Source organism: Castor canadensis, chromosome 5 (assembly GCF_047511655.1).
Source record: "Castor canadensis chromosome 5, mCasCan1.hap1v2, whole genome shotgun sequence".
NCBI classification, from domain to species: Eukaryota; Metazoa; Chordata; class Mammalia; order Rodentia; family Castoridae; genus Castor; species Castor canadensis.
The window spans coordinates 181,529,357-181,548,378 of record NC_133390.1 but is presented as its reverse complement, the minus strand read 5'-3'; the positions used below and the strand labels follow the sequence as shown (position 1 = coordinate 181,548,378).

Here is a 19,022-nt window from a genome sequence, read left to right as displayed (position 1 = left end):
AAGGAGGCTCATAAAGTGTGTCCCTTCTGTGTGGCAGGCTAGGGAGGACCGCTCAGAAGTCTGGGCTCCTACCAGTTAAGAGGGAATATGGAATATGTGGGGCCACCCCACCTCCACCAATGACAGAGATGTGTGGGCCAGAAGTCCCTGGTCACCCACAGGGGAGAGGCTGCTGGACTCACAGGGGGACCTTGGGGTCCTGGGGGCCCGTGGGTCTTGGAAGAGCAGGCGGAGATAGAAGGGAAGGCCGGGCACATTTCTTTGTCCCTCTGGAAGAAAGGAGGCAGCTTGTCCTTCTGGAAGAAAGGAGGAGCCTTCTCCCTGGCTCTGACTGACTTCAGGGCTCAGTGTGGCTAAGGACACCTGGCTCCAAGAAAATCTCCAGGCTTATCCCAAGGTGGGTCAGGGTGGGGACAGAACTGCACAGTGGACAGGCTAAGGTAAAAACCTGTAAGCCCCACATATGCAGCAAGTCCTGGGTGTCTCCTCCTGGCTGCCCACATGAGCCCTAGGCAAGGTGGCCCCTTCTTCTCTTTTCTCTCTCAGGCCCCCAGCATGGCCAAGTCCAAATGAGCGCTCAGGACCAGCTGGCTGTCCCAGCGGTCCAGGGACAACCCCATAGCCTTGCTGAAAGAACCTGTTCCTGGCCCATCCATACCTGGCTGGGCCCACAGAAAAGAAGAGCAACCCTCACAGTACATGGCAACTGCCACAGCTGCAACTGGGGGCTTCCTGGCTTGCCGCCACAGCCTCTGGGCCTCTCCTATTCAGCCACCCTGGCCCCCAAGCCCACCTCCTCCAGAAAGCCTGCCCTGATCTCTCAACAGACAGTGATGGTCCAGACAGGCCCATCTACTCCAGACTGTGTGACCTTTGGTGGACACTTGCACAGGACCCAGGGATGGTGGCCATGGCATTGCTGCCACCTACTGATGCAGGAAGCTCACAACACTTGTCCTCATCAGCCCAGGTGTCACTGCACACGATTTGCAGCATCTGAAGCTGGAACTAGGCAGGTAAGGAAGAAGGTCAGCCAGACACAGGCCCCTAGACAGCCCCACCCAGCCTGGCAGGACAAGGCCGACTCACTGTGGCTGAGCTGCTCCGGGGCCCCCTGGCCTTGGCCAGCTTCCCCAGCATGACGAAGCCGGCAGCAGGTGGGCTGCCGGACTCCCCGATGGGCCTCTCCGCCACCTTCCGGCAGTCCACATAGAGCTTGACCTTGGAGTGGCCCACAGCCACATGCACCTGCAGAGACATGACAGAAAGTCCCTCACCACCAGGCCAGGGTTGATGCCCATCTGAGCTGTCCAGCCAGGGCCAAAATAGATGGAGGAAGAGCCCACACCTTAGGTCCTAAGGGTTGTGATCCTGACTCCTCCCGTGTCCTGTGGCACCCTGGGAAGTCACCTCCTTGGGCCTCAGCTTCCCCAGGGATACCTGCTACAGGTGCTCCTAAAGACAAGGGCTGTGGTGTTCTTTGACCCAAATTAAGATGGACAGTAAGGACTAAGGGCATCAGGGGCAGAGGCCCTGGATGCATCAACACTTGACTCTCAGGGAACGTTCTGGTGCTCTGGGGGAAGCAGTCACATGCTGGGGAGGCCAGCGGTAGAGCAGGGCCTATGGGGCTCAGGCAGCAGTCCCCAGGACCTTGTGGAAGCTCCCAAAGAAAATCTTCTTGGCCTCCTGCAGGTCAAAGGTGGCCTCCTGCAGGGCAGCCCTGGGATCGTGGTTGAAGTAGGTCAGAGACTTTCTGCCAGCTGCCAGGGAGGGGCAAGGAACAGGTGAGAATGGCCCAAGCCCAAGAGACGGCAAGCACTGAGGGCAGGAGTGGCAGGGGCAGCCCTTGGTGTGGACAGCAGCCCCCTGCTGGACACCTGCCTCTCCCTGGGGGGTGCCCACTGACAGCCACTGCCTGGGAAGCCCTGCAGCCCACAGCCTGGAGGCTGACATCCTCAGCCCACATGTCCTAGGGTTAAGAGAAGACCACTTGGAACCCCTGCCCTCCCCCAACAACTGTCAAGGGTAACATGGGCCCACAGTCACCATCCAGCAGAACCCCAAGGATGGGCTGGAAGTCCTCAGATGTCATTTGCCACAGGGCAAAGGCTTCTCGGGGCGTTTCAGGGAGCAGGCGCACCAGGAAGACAATGGTGTGTTGTGGTGGGAGGGCAGCCGGGTGGATGTCACTGGAGGCAAAGGCAGGGGTCATGAGCAGAATGGAGGGTGGCTGGGCCTGTGGGACAAGCCCTGCACCTAGGTCCCAACCTTGCCTTCAGCTGCTTCAAAAGCCAGCCATCGTGGACCCTGCCATGCTTAGCCTTCCCAGCTAATGTTGGAGTGTGACAGCTGTCAGCCCCAGGGCCCTAGTCTCCTACCTTGGCTCCCCAGAAATAACAGAGGTGCATAAAGGACAGAGCCTGACATGGGGATCAGACTGGCTCAATGGCGAGGCCAAGCATGAGGTCCAGTGGCACCAGCCATACCTGCCTAAAGGGACACTTCTTAAAAGAAGACAAAGGGCAGCAACCTCAGCATCAACAGTCATCAGGGAAATGCAGATTAGAACCACCATGAGACACCATCACCCCAGTTAGAACGGCTGTTGTCATAAACATCAAGTGCTGGTGGACAAAAGGGTGCCTTCTGCACACCACTGGGGGAGTGGGAGAGAGTCCTCGAAAACTTAACTATGTGATCCAGCTCTACTGCTCCTGGGATGTAACCAAAGGAGACGAAGGGGACAGCATGGAAGGACACGCTGTGAAGTGAAATGCAGGGGACAAAGGGACAAGAACCACGTGATCTAAAAGAGGTCATGTCTAGAAGCACAGAGTGGAATGGTGCTTACCAGGGGCTGGAGACAGCAGTGGGGAGAGGGTGGTAAGGGTGTGGATGAGTACTAAGGCATGCTTAGGCAGGAGCCGGTAGGGCTGGTGGGCACAGGACAATTGCAGATGACAAAACATGCCATACTTGCATTCAGAAAGCAAGAATAAAGGAAGCCATTTTTATTGCACCATGATGGCTGTTTGAGGAGACAGATTCGCTTACCCTGATTTAAACCTCACACAATGAAGGGAGCTATTGAACTATCACACAGTAGCCCATTAGGATGTCCAGTTTTCATGTGTTTCTATATCTATGGAGGTAAATTTAAATTATATGCTATCTTAAAAAAGAATAGATCATGCTGAAAGGGCCTTCCAAACTCAGCAACAGTAGAGCTCCTTGCTGCCTTTAAAGATGGCTGAACTGAAGTGAGTCCCTCCTGCCAGTGGACCTCCTTGGGCTTGGGCATCTCCCAAAGCCACTCTCCTCTGGCTGATGAGGACAGCCTCTCTGCAAAGCTGCCCCTGGTTTCCAACTGCTCTCACTTTGGAGGGGCAACTACGAGGACAGAACCCCAGGCTTGCGCCTGCACCTGTGGCTGGTGCCCTCACTCTCAAGCATACGTGTGCAGCATGAAGGGCAATCTTCCCCTTCAGTGCTCATTCTCTCAGTACTTAGTTTTGTTACACGTCTGTGTCTCTGTCCTTTCCAGATGTGGGAAATGAGCTGCTCTTGATGCTATGTGAAAAGATCATAACTCAAGGTCTGGGGTAAGCAGGGAAAAGTGACCACCAGACACCAGGGGCCAAACAAGCCTCTTCACGACTGCTTGTGAAGAGGTCCTCATAACCCCTGGACCCTGGTGGTTTTGCCCTGTCAGGATCCAAAGCAAAACACCATCATGGCTTGTGTACACAATGCCGAGAGTGTGACAGACTTCTCGGCCCATGTGTGGCTGTGAAACATGCCGGGGGATGGCTGCACTCCATACACCAGGGATTTTATTAATTTATGAATTGAGGATTCCTGGGTGTATGGGCTGAGGCCTGTCTGCAGTTTGCTGGTGTGGTGTCAGGGGCTGATCGGCCCTGGGACCGGGTTGTGACAGGGCCATGGGGCATGTGGTCAGTTTCCTTCCCATGCTCTGAACACCTCATTTCTCACAACCCCTACTTGCAGTCCCAGCTCTATCGATCCCTCACACCTGGCTCGACGCATCAGCTGAGCATCCTTGAAGAGTGTGAAGGTCGGGGTTGCACCCAAGGCTGAGGCCTCCATGGCCACGCCTCGGATGGAGGCGTATTCCTTTGCCACCAGGCCAAAGGCCACCATCAGGTCAAACCCTGGTGGAACAAGGAATGATGACCACGGACAATCCGGGAGGAGGGAGGGGAGGGACAGAAAGATTCAGAACCTGAAGAGGAAAACAGCAGATGGGAGGGACGGGAGATGAGAAAGGCAGCCTGCTTTGGGGCCTCCAGGGCAGTGGGAGGCTGGCACTCAGGGTCAGGCCCTGGGCCCAGCTCCTTGCTGGCCATGACCACCCCTACTCTGGACTATGCTGTCACCTTCCCTCTGTTCCACTGGGGAATTTGTTCAGTCAAATGTCCCAGCTTGGGAGGCCCAGAGATGGCACAGGATGGGATGCATGGCACTCAGACCCAACCATGAACCCCAACTCCTGCCTCGCAATCCTTACCAAGCAGAGCCCCTGGCACCCATGCTGTGCCCTCACCCAGCCTCCAAATGCGTTCTCTTTAAGGAAGACCTTGCTGAGTTCTCCTTAGCTGGCACTGCACCCTCACGTGACCCCATCGGTTCTACACAGCCTCAACCCTCCATGGCTCTGATTCTGATTCCCACCATGGCCTGAACCGGCCGAGCTGAAAGTGCCAGAGTGGACCTCAAAGTGCCAGCTCCCTCCAGCATTGATTGGAAGAGTGGAAGTGGAATCTCATTTACGCAGGACGCTTATCAGCGCTGCCAGCAGACCTGGGGCAGGAGGAAGCAAATGCCCAGCATTTCAGGTCTTTTGTGTGTGTGGTACTGGGGATTAAACCCAGGGCCTCATGCATGCTAGGCAAGCATTCTACCTCTTGACCTGCACCCCCAGCCATTTTGCTTTTGAGACAAGGTTTCACTACCTTTGCCTGGGCTGACCTCAAACTTACAATCCTCCTGCCTCTCCTCCTGAGTAGCTGGAATTACAGACCAGGCCTGGCTCTTGAGTCCTGTTTTAAGAAATCAGCTGTGCCTGCTTGTATGTCCACTGGCCCTGCTGTCCAATGTCCCCTTTCTCCACTGGCCCTGCTGGCCCAGCAGCAGGTTCAGGGCACCTGTGGCTCCACAGAGCTCCTCACTGAAGAGCCTAGGTGAGATGTGCAGCCCTCACACTGAGCCATCAGCCCTCCTTACACCTTCAGGCACCATCACCTGCTGGGACAGGGTCCCCTGACAACATTCCACTCTCAGCCCTTTCTGTGGAGGGAGGTCCTGAACTCCTGAAAAGCATGAACAAGGATCTGCAGGCTTGGCACATTGCTCCCCCAGCTCCCAGGTTTCCGTGAGAAAGGACACTTGCTTCTGCCCCATGCCATCTATGGGCCAACCTGGCCCCCCTCAACTGGCCACCCTCCTGGGGCCACCTGAAAAAGCACTGGCCTCCCAGAATCCCCCAGTATTCTGTGGTGGGTTCCCAGTTGTCACTTCCTTGGCCTCCACAGTTCAGCAGGAGCCCAACAGAAGCAGGCAGACAAAGGACAGGCACAGCTGTCACAGATGCACAGCGCCTACCTGGGAGGGTGCTGTCCGGGCGCAGGGCTGGGCAGGCTGCTGAGAGGACACAGTGGGTCTGGTGAGTCAACCACGAAGGAAGTAGGGGCAATGTTGTCTTCCCTGTGGGCCCAGGTGGCCCGTGCTGCATCTCCATCTGCCCACCCTTTCTCCACAGTCAAACCCTGTGGTCCCCACTGCTTGGTGAAGGGGACAGGGATGGTGCTGCTACCCTGGGTCTTACTGAGTGAGCAGGAGCCCCTGCCCACCTGAAAGAATTCAAAGCCAAAGCCCCAAGGGGATCTGGCCCCACATGCTCCCCAAATCCCAGACAACAGGGCCTGGGACAGGTGCAGGCCTGGGGGTTGGGGATATAGGCCACCTCCACCACCAGGTTCATGCAGGTGTGGATGAAAGCAGAAACTACTGCCCACCAGGTGAGAGGTGTGAGCAGGACTTTAGTCTCAGCAGCTGTCTACTGAGCAGTGAGGTCCTGGTCACCATAGGCATTGGTGACCATAACTGGAGAACCCCATGGGCATACAGAAGGGACTGAGGATTATGGAATGGCCTCTGAGGGCCACCTGCCATGAGTGTTTGTGGCTGTCCAAGAAACCAGACAGTGACAAGTGACAAGTGACAGCTCTTCAGCAGGCCTGGCCTAGCAGGTGGAGGACTAAGACCGCTGGAGGGCCCATGTTGTCCCTGCAGCATCAAAGACTCCCCCAGACATCTTCCAACCACTGTGACTCCCACCTCCCCCATGTTTGCCATCTACATCTGGCTGGCTCAGCCCCTGCAGACTCCAGGCAGCTATGGAAGTGCCACCGGTTCCTATAAGTGAAAGTAAGAGCGGGAGCCCAGACCCGGGGCTGCAGGAGTGCTCTGTGTGGGCTGTGCAGTCCCAGCCAGCCTGCATTAGGGCTGTGTTCTGGATGGGGAGGCTCCAAGGAAGCCTCTACTTCCCTGTGTCACCCTCTGTAGTACTGGACATGGGCAGGGACAAGAATGACCACTCTACATGGGCAGGCCCTAAGCTCCCTGACTCACTTACTTCCCCCATGATCCTGCTGAGTGTCTTCACAGATCTGGCCTACTTGGGAGGTCTGACTTCATCTAGGAGCTGGTCTGGGACCTGGCCAGATCTGGAGTCTGGCCTGCTCTGGTGTCTAGTGGATCATGGCTTTGGCCAGGTCTATAGTTCAGCCTGCTCTGAGGTCTAGTTTAGTCTAAGGTCTGGCTGGGTCTGGGGTCTGGCATGAGGTCTTACTGGGTCTGGGGTCTGGCTGGGGCTGGGAGCTGAGTTGGTCTGGGGGTCAGAGGTCTGGCCAGGTCTAGGGTCTGTCTGGGTCTAGGGTCTGTCCTACTCAAGGGTCTGACTGGGACTGGGGTCTGGGTTGGCCTGGGATCTGGCCAGGTCTAGGGTCTGTCTGGCTGGGTCTAGGGTCTGGCTGTGTCTGGAGTCTGGCATGAGGTCTGGCTGGGTCTGGGGTCTGGCTGGGTCTGGGATCTGGCCAGGTCTAGGTTCTGGCTGGGTCTGGGGTCTAGCATGAGGTCTGACTGGGTCTGGGGTCTGGCTGGGTCTAAAGTCTGGCTAAGGCTGGGCTCTGGCCAGGACTAGGGTCTGGCTGGGTCTGGGGTCTGACCCAGCCTGGGTCTTGGTTCACTCACCTGTCCGGCCTGTGACAGATACTGCCATGCTCTCTCCTGCTCCGTAGACAGCTGAGACCAGGACCCTGTACTTGGTGGCAGCCAGCAGGTCAGGAAGTGTGGTGTGGTTCCTGGGGCCTGGCACTGAGATCTGGGGGCAGGAGGTCCCCTTAGCCATCGCTTTCCGGGGTGTCTGCTTTATTATTATGCTTCCTTTTGTCTGTCTGTTCCACCATAAAAGAGCTGCCACCTTCAACAGATTGGCTGGGCTATGTCCCCTACTGGCCCCTTGAACACCAGGCTGGCCATTTCTCTCACTGGTCCCACACTCCAGGTTGGGCAGTATCCCCTACTGGTCCCAGGCCCCAGTTTGGCTGTTTCTTACTGGACCCAGGGCCTAGCCTGGCTGTCTTCTACTGGCCTCAGGTCCCACTGGCTTAGAAGCTCTCTGTGGCACATGATAAAAGCGAGAGCACACAAGGGAGGGGTGAGGATAGGTAAGACACCTAAAAAACTAGCTAGCATTTGTTGCCTTTAATGCAGAGAAACTAAAGCAGATACCTTAAAGCAACTGAGGCCAATAGGAGAAGGGGACCAGGAACTAGAGAAAAGGTGAGATCAAAAAGAATTAACCTAGAAGGTAACACCCACGCACAGGAAATCAATGTGAGTCAATGCCCTGTGTAGCTATCCTTATCTCAACCAGCAAAAACCCTTGCTCCTTCCTATTATTGCTTATACTCTCTCTACAACAAGATTAGAAATAATGGGGGCGGGGGGAGAAATGACCCAAGCCTGTATGCACATATGAATAATAAAAGAAGGAAAAAAAAAAAAGAAGCTCTCTGTGGGGCAGCAGCTTCTAGCTCTTCACAGACTCACCCATTTCTCAGGTCCTGAGCCTGAGGCTGGTGCGTAGGTGAGCCGGTAATGGAGGACGTGACCACTTGGAGGTGTCCAGCTGACTCTCAGGCTATTGGGGGTCTCCGAGGACAGAGCCAGATTGGACGGGGGGCTCCGGCTTGCTGTAGCTGGTCGACAGCACAGACAGCATGCAACTCGGGGCCCTCCAGAAAGGGGGCACCCTCTGGCCAGAGGATTGGTCGACCAGTCCCTGCAGTATGCCTGACAAGTTCCACGACAGCTCCCACCACCCTGACTGCTTTTGCACAGAGGCATCTGTATCCTTGGCCACCCCAGGAACACCTGCACCTGTGGCACAATGGTCAGAGACTCAGGGAGTCTGCCTGCCAGTGGTTCTGAGAGTTTGGGGTCCTGAGCCTTGGAGTTTAGAGAGTCTGGGGTCTCCTCTGGGATGCTCCTGCCCCAGGCCCAGCTAAGTGGAGGAAGGGCCACCTACTGGGGGTGTAGCGGAGGGACACGGGGTCACTGCGGGCTCCGTCCCTGTAGTAGGCCAGGATGGTGAGCTCGTATTCTGTATCCCTTCCCAGGCCAGGCAGGACAGCTGTGCTGAGGGTCCCTGGGACAGAGATCTGGAAAGAGGAGGATCCAGGTGTCCACCTGTCTCATAGAAGGCCTCATGTTGGGGGGCCATGGGCAGTCCCCAAGATATAGGATGGAGGTGGGCACACACGGAGCCCAAACCCCAGCTCAGCCTCAGGATCTGGGGCGGGAGAATCTTCTCTGAAGGGCCAGCCATTCCCTGCCCCTGTCCCCTGCACCTCATGGGCCTTCCCCTCTTCCAAGGGCGTCCACTTGATCTGGTAGACAAGTACACCGGATGAGCCTGTGGCCACCCATGTCAGCCTGATCGCATCTCCTGGCAGCTCTGTCACGGAAAGCTGGCTTGGGCTGGGGGCTTTCCCTGAAGATGGAGATGGAGACAGAACTTGGAGTGCCAGCCCTGAACTGCAGCTGTTCGAACAAGAGTTGGTCCTTATCAAGGAGGTCCCTGGGCCCTGCATCTCGTGTAGCCTTCCTGTCATACCTGTCAGACTCTCGTCCCCACCTCGCTCAGTGGAGTCAGACCACACACCCATCACATTCTTATGGACTTGAACTATGCAGTTGGACAGAAGAGTGCAGCCCACCTCTGGACCCAGCCCCGACACCCCCACACTCACTTGTGGTCATATGGCCGGTCAGTGTGGAGGAGCCACCCCCAAGGTAGAGGCAGGTGACCCGGACAGTGTATGTGGTGGAGGAGGAGAGGGGACCCAGGACAACTGAGGTGGCGTTCCCAGGAACCTGCATCTGTAGGGGATACAGGCAGACCCAGAGGGTACCTGGAGCCTTTGCCAGGATGAAGAACCAGGCCCAGGCCCCCCAAAATGGAGAAAATGGGGTTGACCATGAAGCCCCAATATGGCCCATGAGGTGGGGCCTCCCCTCCCTGACCCCAAATAGCCCCATGTCAAGTGTGTCCCCAATATCACCCTGCCATTACTTTGTACCTATGTGTTTGAGTCTTTGCTTCAAGTCTCCCCTCAACTTCCACCAGACCAGGCCCCCTAAGAGCTGGGATGCCGTCAACACTATGTCCCCTGCACCAGCTCAGAGCTGAATGTGCAGTAGCTGAACAAAGGTGGGCAGAGAAGGCAGGAGCAAGTGGGAAGAGGGGCACCTGGGAACTCTCCCATGGTCTGTGTGTGTATGCTGGGTCCTCCAGGGGCCCCTCAGGACATTTGGGCCCCAGGAAGGCTTGCTCTTACCTGCCCTGAGTGGCCACCATCACTGGAGACATAGCTGACCCTGACCAGGCGCACAGGCCTCTGGGTGCCCTCCCAGGACACGCGAGCTGAGTCATGGCTCACATCCAAGAAGTGCAGGTATTTTGGGGGTGCCAAGGCTGCTGCAAAGCATAGCAAGACTTCAGGGGCATCCCATTCCGCACCCCTGTGCCTGGGAAAAGAGTGGGTGGTACTGGGCTTATGGGACCTCCATAGGCATCCGGGACTCCCTCCAACCCACAACCCCCAGGCAAGGCTCAGGAACTAGAATGGGGCATCTACTATGTGGGCAGGTGGCCTGGGGCAAGGATACTCACAGGTCCTGGCTTGGACACTCTGGGCCTCGCTGGCCTCTGGCCCTCGGAGGCTCTGCACTGAAACCTCATAGTTCCTGCCTGGCTCCAGGCCATCCAGCAACACCTCAGGCCGCCCCACCCGCACCTGGGGAGATAAAGCATCAAGGGCTGGTTGCTCTGCTGCATGCCCCCCACTTGCACCCCCCCCCCGCCGCCTCCCCTCCTGGCTTCACACCTCTCTGCCCTGCTTCTCATCTGTTGGGGAGGCCGGTGAGCACCGCACCAGGTATTGAGTGGCCTCTGCAGAGGGCTGCCAGGTGAGGTGGAGGGTTCTGGGTGTCACTGAAGCCAGGGTCAGTGCCTGGGGTGGAGCCAGGGGTGCTAGGGAGGAGGTGACCATCAGGGTACACTTTGTGAACATGGTACATGAAGAAATCAGACCCACAAACAAGGGGGTACTCGTTCAAATGACAAGAGGCTTTGGGTAAGCAGTGCTGTACACCTGCCTTGCTGGAAACAGAAAGGGCAGGGTCTAAGTGGGCAACTGCCTGTCAACAGCTTCAACAGCACAGGATACAAAGCCCTGGTTTGGACCCAGGGCTGCCCACGGCACTGTACTGCTGGAGCCAGGTCTTGGTGGGGAGGGAACCACATGCACCCCACCTACCTGTAATTGCCAGGCCCTGTAGGCCCTCGCCAACCCCGCCTTCATAGACAGGAAGCACAGAGATCAAGTACTCTGTGCTGGAGGTCAGGTTTTGAAGCTCCATGGATGAGGCAGGCCCCTCCACTAGCACCTGGACAGAGGACCAAAGCAGGGCAGGATGGGGTGTTGGGGACCAGAGTACAGGACAGGAAAACTCCATTGACAGGGTGTGAGCTCAGGGACATGGTGCCTCCCTCCTGCAAAGCTGGGACCCAGCATGGAGCAGAGCAACCACAGGCACGTGTGCAGGTACAATTAATCTATCCATCAGTCAACAGGGAAGACTTGCATGTCAAAACCACACCCCAAGCCAGGCACAGTGGCTCACTCCTATAATCCTAGGTACTCAGGAGACAGAGATTGGGAAGATTATGGTTTGAGGCCAGTCCAGGGAAAAAGAAAGACCTGGTATCAACCAATTTAAAAAAAAAAAAAAAAAGCTGGGAAGCATAAATAGAAGGATTTCAGTCCAGGCCAGCCAGACATAAACTCGAGACCCTATTCAAAAAATAACTAAAGCAAGAAAAGGGCGAGGGTCGTGCCTTAAGTGGTAGAGTGCCTGCCTAGCAAGTACAAGGCAATGAGTTCAAACCCCAGTACCAGCCCCAGTGTCCTTGGCCACCTCCCAATGCTCCCCACCTCTGACTTGTGGCATGTGCAGCTCCCCTGCCCTCCACTGCAATCCTCTCTCCATGTGGATTTGATGATCTGTGGGCTCAGTCATAGCTCATCAGACCCCACCTGCCTGTGCCTTGGGGAGTCCCTGTCAGCTGCCAGGCTCTGCAGGGGTGGTCTTAGCAGGGTCCATCCAGGACAGGGAAAGCAGAGGTCCTCTCACCTCCCTGGGAGCACCGCCTCTGGAAGACCGCCACACAATCAGATACTTGAGGGGTGGCTGTGGGGCTGGAGTCCAGGACAGGTGGACACTGGAGGAGGTGACCTGCGTCAACACCAGGTTGAGAGGCGTGGAGTGGGGGTGGACGGCAGAAGCAGCTGCTGCTGATACAGCTGTGGAACAGCAGGGCAGTGGTCAGAGCCCAAGAGGGCGGTTCTGAATGCTCCTCCTGGTGGCCACTTATAGAAATGCTCCTCCTGGTGGCCACAGGAAAATTGCTTTTCAGCACCTCCACAGACAGATGTCCCTGGTGGGGGCTGCAGACCCCTCAGGGCAGTTGACAATTGGCCTGGTAAACCATGCAGGAGCCACAGCCTCCCTGTCCCTCTGCCCCTGGATAGCTGCCCCTCACCTGGGCCCTTGCTCAGGTTCCTGCCCTGGACCTTCTGGCAGATGAGGCGGCTGAGTAAGCCAGCCAGCGTGGCCAGCTGGGGGAAGTCCAGCACGTTGTGGACAGTAATGTCCAGTGGCCGGGATGCGAGGAGTTTCAGTTCAGCCTCATCGGCATTCTTCACGCCTGCTCCGGGCGAGGAGGGGAGGGTGTGGTGACCAGCCTGTTCTGCAATTCTTGTCTTGCTTACAAACAGGATCATAGTGGGGGCACTGCTAGAGGCTCCCAGCACGTGGGAGGAGGCAGGTTAGAGCCACATATCCAAGACCCCACCTGGCCCCAGGAGAAATGGGAACTGGGGGCAGGGGAGGCCAGCATGCCCATGTGGAGTGGTCCCAGGAACTCTGAGCAGCAGGCCAGGTCATACAGGTGCAGAGCCAGAGAGCTCGTGAGTGAAGCGTATGGGGCTTCCAGGACAACTCCCCTACATCTGGAGTTTCCATCCCACAGGGCAGAGTGCAGTGAGTACAACCAAGGCCCAGAGGGCACCAAGCATGATCCTCACAAGGCAGCAGATGGGAGTGTTACCAGGCACAGAGACAGTGCCTGGGCAGGGAATGAGCTCGAAGGCTGCTCAGTGGACATCACACAAGAAAGGGAGGTCACAGCAAGGGAGGCCAGGCAGGAGATGCCACAGGTGACACTGGAAACTGTAAGGAGCAGCATCCTGGCAGTGCTCACATGAGCGCCAGGTGGATGCCTGGCTTCACTTGTAGCTCCCTGGAGCAGAGACTCACCTTGGTGCCCACAGACATGGAAGCTGAGCCTCAGAGATCAAGCATGAGCCCAGGTGAAGTCAGGGTACAAACTTCATCATGGACCTGGAACCCACCTGGGTCACGAGAACTCCCACCCGGAGCCCAGGGGCCGTGTAGGCTTACCCACAGTGAAGACATCAACACCTATGTCCTTAAGCATGCCAGCAGCCATGCGCACATCATCCTGGGACTTGCCATCCGTCACCAGGACCACCACTTTGGCTGCCTCTGGACGGAGACCCGCCACTGGCTTCAGGTTCTGTCCCAGCACATGGGTCAGGGCAAGGCCTTGGGGACAAAGTGACAGGCCGTCACCAGCACTTCCTCTGGGTATTTTCTCAGCCACAGGTACTCCTGGCGCTTGGGCCAGGGCTCCCTGTGCACCCACCAGGCTGAGTTCACCAGGAGCAGGGACAACTCCTCCTCCTTCAGAGGGCACCTGTGGCCCAGCAAAGCCACAGTCAAGCCTCTTGGGGGCCTGCAAGGCTGGGCAGGTGTAGGACCCAAGCAGGAACTGTGTGAGAACCACTTGCTTTCAGCAAGATGCCTGACAGGCCCAGGTTTTAGCCAAAGATAAAAGAGAATTTTGTCCTCTTGGTTCAACATCCACATATCACAGTGCTCGGGGGCTGGGAAGCGCATAAAGGTGAGGTGGACCAGCAGCTTGGAGCGAGGCTTCAGAATGGCCACACAGCCCTACCTGTGAACGTGTTCCCTCCCTTGTAGCGGAGGCTGTGCACAGCTGCCAGCACCTGCTCCCTGGTGTGGAAGGAATTCAGGTCCCACTCCGTCTGGGGGTCTCCACTGTACTGAGTCAGGCCTAAGAAGGTCAGGGTTGCTAGGTTGATGTTTGAGCGCTGTGCATCTCACAAGAGCACACAGGTCCAGGGCCATGGCCTAAGAGTTACCCACTCTGCACATAGCTGCTGGGGTCTTCCACGCAGAAAACAACCCCATCCCCAGGGAGAGACATTTCCAGGGCCCAGGGCTTCCACAGGAGGGTCACCAGAGCAGAAACACTGGGTGCCAGTTGTTCCTGTAGACCAGGAAGGCAGCCCTGGCTGGTGCTGCGTGAGCCAACTCAGACCACACTGACTTCAGTCAGCGGGATCTGTCCTTCTCTCCTGGCTGGCTGATGAACGGTGGGGATCACAGCATTCCTCTCCCTCCTCCCAGGGGGGCCACTGTCTCTCTGCAGGTGAGGAATTATAAGGACCAACCCCAAGGATGAGCCAGAGAGAGCAGTACTCACCTACTTGGACTTTATCTGGCCCAATTTCAAAGGGCTCAATGACACTGGCCAGGAAATCTTTGACCTGCTGGAAGTGGCTGTGACCAACACTCCAAGACCCATCCACCAGGAAGACCATGTCAGTAGGTGTGGGGGGTGTGCAGCGGAAGTGGGGGTCGGCTAGGAGCAGCAGGGAGAGGGAGAAGTGCTGGGTGAGGCCTGTGGCCTCTGTAGGACACCTGAGCTGCTGTGGGTCTGGCTGTAATCCCCCAGACCCTGTTTCCTGAGGTCTGGGGAGCAGGGGCTCCAATATACCTTGTGTCTCACCAGACTTTGAAATCCCACATAGATATTGGTTAATGGTCTCAGACCCTCCCCTCTGAGACCCTCTCAAAAGGGGTTGGTTGGTATGGCAACTTCTGCCCTCCAAGAGTACTAGCAATACTGGGTCTGCACATGACTTTCTCTGCAGTCCCCAGGTTGAGAGGTCTCCAAGGCCCACACTCCCAGGCCCAGCTGCTCTGTGTGGCAGGGTCACACCACAGACAGCTCCAGGCAGATCCACCTGAGACATGCAGGCTTCTGGACTGCCTTTTGGCTCCCACATTGTCCTGGTGTCCCTGGAGCTCTTTGGACACAAAGCTTCTCTGTCTAGACCCTGACAATTTTGTACAGACAACACCCTGCAGGCCAATCTCCAGAGCCAGGTCAAACCTGGGAGACTCCTGAGAGTGGCTGGCACAGAGATACTACCATGCATTAACCCCAGTCTAATGGGGGAGGCCCAGCCCTGTCCATAAGGCCCTGCATTGGTGGAGGTGACATTGCCCTGATGGACCGCAAGTCACTGGGAGACATAGAAAAGGCACAGGGTCTGGACACGAAGACCCTACCTGAGAGCACCCAAGTGTTGTGGAACCTGATCTGATAGGGAGACAAAGTCACAGGTAAGCCCCACCCTGGCTAGGCCCATGGCACACAGCAGCCCTGCTTACCTGACTTCTCTCTCCTTCCAGCAGAGGCTGTGGTGTGGCTCTGCCTCTCCCAGTCTGTGGCTGGCTGAGCAGGGTCCTGCACCCCAGGGCCCTGGGACTGGCTTTGCTGGAACTGGCCCTGATCCACTCCAGGCATTCCTAGAAGGTCACAGCTACCACTTTGTACCTCCCAGACCCCCGGGGGTTCCCTGGGGTCAGAGGCCACCTACCCACAGTGCCTGAGTGAATCCAGGCACATGAAGGGCAAGCTTAAGTTAAAGCTAGAGATTATGCAGTAAGACATGAGGAAGAACTTCCTGGTCACGGGATGGGAGACGTGAGAAGCTTAAGGTGACCCTCCTCCCCTAGACTTACTCTCACTCCACTTCGACCCTCCAAGAGTAGGTGGGTCTTGGCTTGAGGCAAAGGCAATACTGGGTTCAGGAGTCAGCTGAGGGTCTGACCCCCCCAGAGGGGATGCAGTGGCCTCCAGGATTGTCCCTGCTGGCCTTCGGCTGCTCCTGCCTAAGGAGTTACTCTTCAGATCCTCAACTGCAGAGGGAGGAGGGGCTGTCAGGACCCCCACTTTGCAGGTGGGGAGAAGAGGGGCTGGGAATTGGGGGCTGCACACACATCCCTTCCTGGGAAGGAACATCCATGGGCTCCCATCCCATCCTTCTGGGACATCAGAGCAGGAAACGAGACTCCAAGGCATCTCATGGGCAAACTGGGATGTAAACCTAAGCCCTGGCCTCCCAGTCCAGAGGTGTTTCACCCATGCCCACCCTGGGCTGGAACCAGGGGAAGACAGTGGACTTACTCACAAACTCCCTCCGCACCAGCAGGACCGGCCCAGAACCAGTGAGCTCGAAGATCTGCAAGATGTAGCCCTTGGAAGGGCTTAGGCCCCCGACGGTGGCCTTGGGGGTCTTGGTGGTCAGCATTACCTCCTGCTCCAAGTCCCCTGGTGTGGAGTGGGAGAGCTGTCGATGCTGCCAAGGCGGGCGTGCATTTTGTGTTCATGTGTGTGCATGTGTGTGTGTGCGCATGTGTGTGAGTATATGCATACATACGTGTGCTTGTGTGTGTGTGCATGCATGAACATGTGTAGGTGGTATGGGTGAGTACAGGGTAAGAAGTCCTCCAGGTTATCCCTCCAGCTGCTCCTCTTAAGGCCAGGCAAGAGAAAAAGGGTGATAAACTGGGTTTCGACAGAGGAACTAGCCACATTGTAAGCGTCCACATGTTCTGCTCCGTGACCATGGCGGTCATCCACATATAGGACTGGATTCAAGTGTTAAAAACAAATCATTCCAAAGGGGACCCTGTCCTGTCTCAGAAGATGGAGGCAGGAGAAGTGGCCTAAAATGGAGCTGGAGAGACACAGACAACCCTACAGACATACCACAGGAAGGGGAGGAAGGAACCCACACTTTGCACCTATGAGGAAAGCAAACCACTGCCTCACATAGTGGACAGTCCCCAACCCATGGTGGCGAGTGACACAGGCAGGAGGGACCCTGTGCAACCCATTGAGCAAGTGAGGGTGCGACGAAGAGAAACGGGAACAGGTGGGAACAATTTGCTTTGGATAGCTAACTTTTTTGTTGGGGTTTGGTTTTTGAGACAGGGTCTTGCTATGTAGTCCAGGCTGACCTTAAACTCGCCATCTTCCTGACTCTATCTCCCAAGGGTTGGGATTGCAAGCATGCACCAGCATACTCGACATGACAGTTAACTTTTATTGAGTGCATGCTGTGGGCTTGGCACCATCCCAAGTGTTTCATGTTGCATCAAGCCTCGTGATCTTCACAACCTCAATACCCAAATAATAAATAGATATATAAAATTATACATAGGGAAATTAAGGACCAACCATACAGCAACCCAGGGGTAGAACCAAGATTTAAATCCAGGTCCATCACATTCCTGTGGTCTGAATGTCCCCTACAGGCGCAGGTTGAAATGTAATTGCCACATAACAATGTATAGGAAAAATACTCCTCTGAATCCTGGCCATTTTGCAACAGGCCGCCATCTAGCTGTTCTGTGCGCTGAGGCTCTGTGCCAGACTGCGGCAGAACAAAGCTTCCCACATCTGACGGTGCTCATGGAGACTTTCAAATCTTCTGGTAAGGATAAGGATAGGGTGAACCTAATTGCAGTTTCTCTCTAGGTCTAATTTGCTTCTGTCCTCTGCTGGGCGCCACATTCACTTAGAGCTCTATAAAACAGGAACTTGGGGGGGAGAGCGCAGCTGCCCGTAAGCCGTACAATGCTCTGTAAGTAGCCCCTCGTGAACTCACTTACGTGTCAAGCTAGAGTTGTTCAAGTCATTCCTTGGCCTGTCAGCACCTTCCCAGTTCAGAGGCAGACGTTTCACACAACACAGTGTTAACGGGTGACTAGGTCACGAGGTCACTGACCTCAAGAATAGATCAACGCTGTTATCGTGGGAGCGGGTTCCTGCTAAACAGGAGGACTTAACCCAATGTTTCCTTCTCCCACCCACGTACTTCCACTGTGCTGTAGGACAGGGGCCCTTGTCAGGTGTGCACGCCATTCTGTCGGACTTCCCAGATCTAGAACCGTGAGCCAAATTAGCCTCCATTACTTATCATTGGCCCTGCTGTAGCAGCAGAAAACAGACAAGGACATGAGCCTAGCCGCACAAACGCATGACTGACGTCCGACGACAAAAATGAACACGGAATCAAGACGATGAAAGGAAGCTGCACGGAGGTGTGGTATTCTAAGCTTCTAGAGCCACCCAAGGGTGTGTGGTCTCTAGTGTGGTCACCAGAAGAAGGAATAATGAATGTAACTACTAAGCTGATGGGGACATAAACACCTCATCCCACATCTACTGTTCTGACCAGCATTTTTTTTTTAACTTATTTATTTTTTTGGCAGTACTAGGGTTTGAACCGCCTTGCACTTGCTAGGCAGGCTCTCTACCATTTGAGCCTGCCTCCCAGCCCCCTCCCCGCCCCAGCTTTTTTTGGTTTGGTTATTTTTCAGATAGGGTCTTGCATTTTTGCCCAGGACTGGCCTCAGACTGAGATCCTCCTACCTATGCCTCCCTTGGAGCTGGGATCACAGATGTGCCCCACCATGCCTGGCTCTGACCAGACATTGCATATCTCCTTCTGCACTACAGGAGGTGTGCCCGGCACTACTGATAAAGATCTTGCCAGCAAATCTGACCAAACGTCCAGCATCTAACTGCCAGTCTACAGGAGATGCAGGGGAGAGGGGGGCAAGATAAATACCCCTGCACTGCAAGTGCCACTGCAAAACAAGAACATGGCAATCTCCTTTCTTCTGCAAACCAATGCCAAAGGGAAGGCACGGAGAGGACTCCTATAGACGGAAAGTTACTTGAGACACGGGAGGCAAATCAGACGTGTGGACTCAGCCAGGTCCCGTGGCCATATCTGCAAACCCAGGACTTGGGACAGTGAGACCCTGTCTCCAAAACAAAACAAAGTAAAACAACAACAAAAGGTGTGTGGAGTAATTTAGGATCCTAATTCAGACAAGTGCACTCTAAGAGATACTTATCACACAAGCTAGGAAATTTAAGCACAATATTTAATGACAGTTCTGAAGTAGTTTCAATTTGGGAGATAAGATTCCTGGGGTTGTTTGGGTCCTTGCTTTTAGAGCAATGTACTGGAATATTTACACATGGATTTATATGCTGTCTAGGATTTGCTTTAAGATGATACAGCTCTTGGAGGGAGTTGAGGAGAAATGTGAAGCAATATTGGCCAGATTCAGGAATCTGGGGCTTTAGTACACTGTACTGTCTTCTGTGTGTT

The 19,022-nt window shown here is 55.6% G+C and overlaps 1 protein-coding gene across 4 annotated transcripts in view; it reads right to left on the bottom strand.

Annotated features, from left to right (window-relative positions):
* Col20a1 (collagen type XX alpha 1 chain) overlaps positions 1 to 19,022 on the bottom strand; it is a 39,799-nt gene that overhangs the window by 11,774 nt on the left and 9,003 nt on the right. For 2 of the 4 annotated variants that reach the window (XM_020173742.2, XM_074075110.1), the window contains 24 exons: positions 16,019 to 16,162; positions 15,574 to 15,750; positions 15,220 to 15,357; positions 14,246 to 14,404; positions 13,694 to 13,813; positions 13,117 to 13,281; positions 12,197 to 12,361; positions 11,788 to 11,957; positions 10,911 to 11,040; positions 10,479 to 10,624; positions 10,265 to 10,388; positions 9,930 to 10,069; positions 9,342 to 9,471; positions 8,940 to 9,082; positions 8,618 to 8,750; positions 8,140 to 8,288; positions 7,279 to 7,408; positions 5,629 to 5,667; positions 4,040 to 4,178; positions 2,050 to 2,192; positions 1,654 to 1,763; positions 1,090 to 1,248; positions 931 to 1,008; positions 183 to 269 (listed from right to left, as the gene is read on the bottom strand). In XM_020173742.2, the coding sequence (XP_020029331.2) occupies positions 183 to 269; positions 931 to 1,008; positions 1,090 to 1,248; positions 1,654 to 1,763; positions 2,050 to 2,192; positions 4,040 to 4,178; positions 5,629 to 5,667; positions 7,279 to 7,408; positions 8,140 to 8,288; positions 8,618 to 8,750; positions 8,940 to 9,082; positions 9,342 to 9,471; positions 9,930 to 10,069; positions 10,265 to 10,388; positions 10,479 to 10,624; positions 10,911 to 11,040; positions 11,788 to 11,957; positions 12,197 to 12,361; positions 13,117 to 13,281; positions 13,694 to 13,813; positions 14,246 to 14,404; positions 15,220 to 15,357; positions 15,574 to 15,750; positions 16,019 to 16,162 (3,218 nt within the window). Of the gene's footprint in view, positions 1 to 182; positions 270 to 871; positions 1,009 to 1,089; positions 1,249 to 1,653; positions 1,764 to 2,049; positions 2,193 to 4,039; positions 4,179 to 5,628; positions 5,668 to 7,278; positions 7,409 to 8,139; positions 8,289 to 8,617; positions 8,751 to 8,939; positions 9,083 to 9,341; positions 9,472 to 9,929; positions 10,070 to 10,264; positions 10,389 to 10,478; positions 10,625 to 10,910; positions 11,041 to 11,787; positions 11,958 to 12,196; positions 12,362 to 13,116; positions 13,282 to 13,693; positions 13,814 to 14,245; positions 14,405 to 15,219; positions 15,358 to 15,573; positions 15,751 to 16,018; positions 16,163 to 19,022 lie in introns of all 4 variants that reach the window. The other 2 variants (XM_074075109.1, XM_074075111.1) reach the window with 2 other exon arrangements.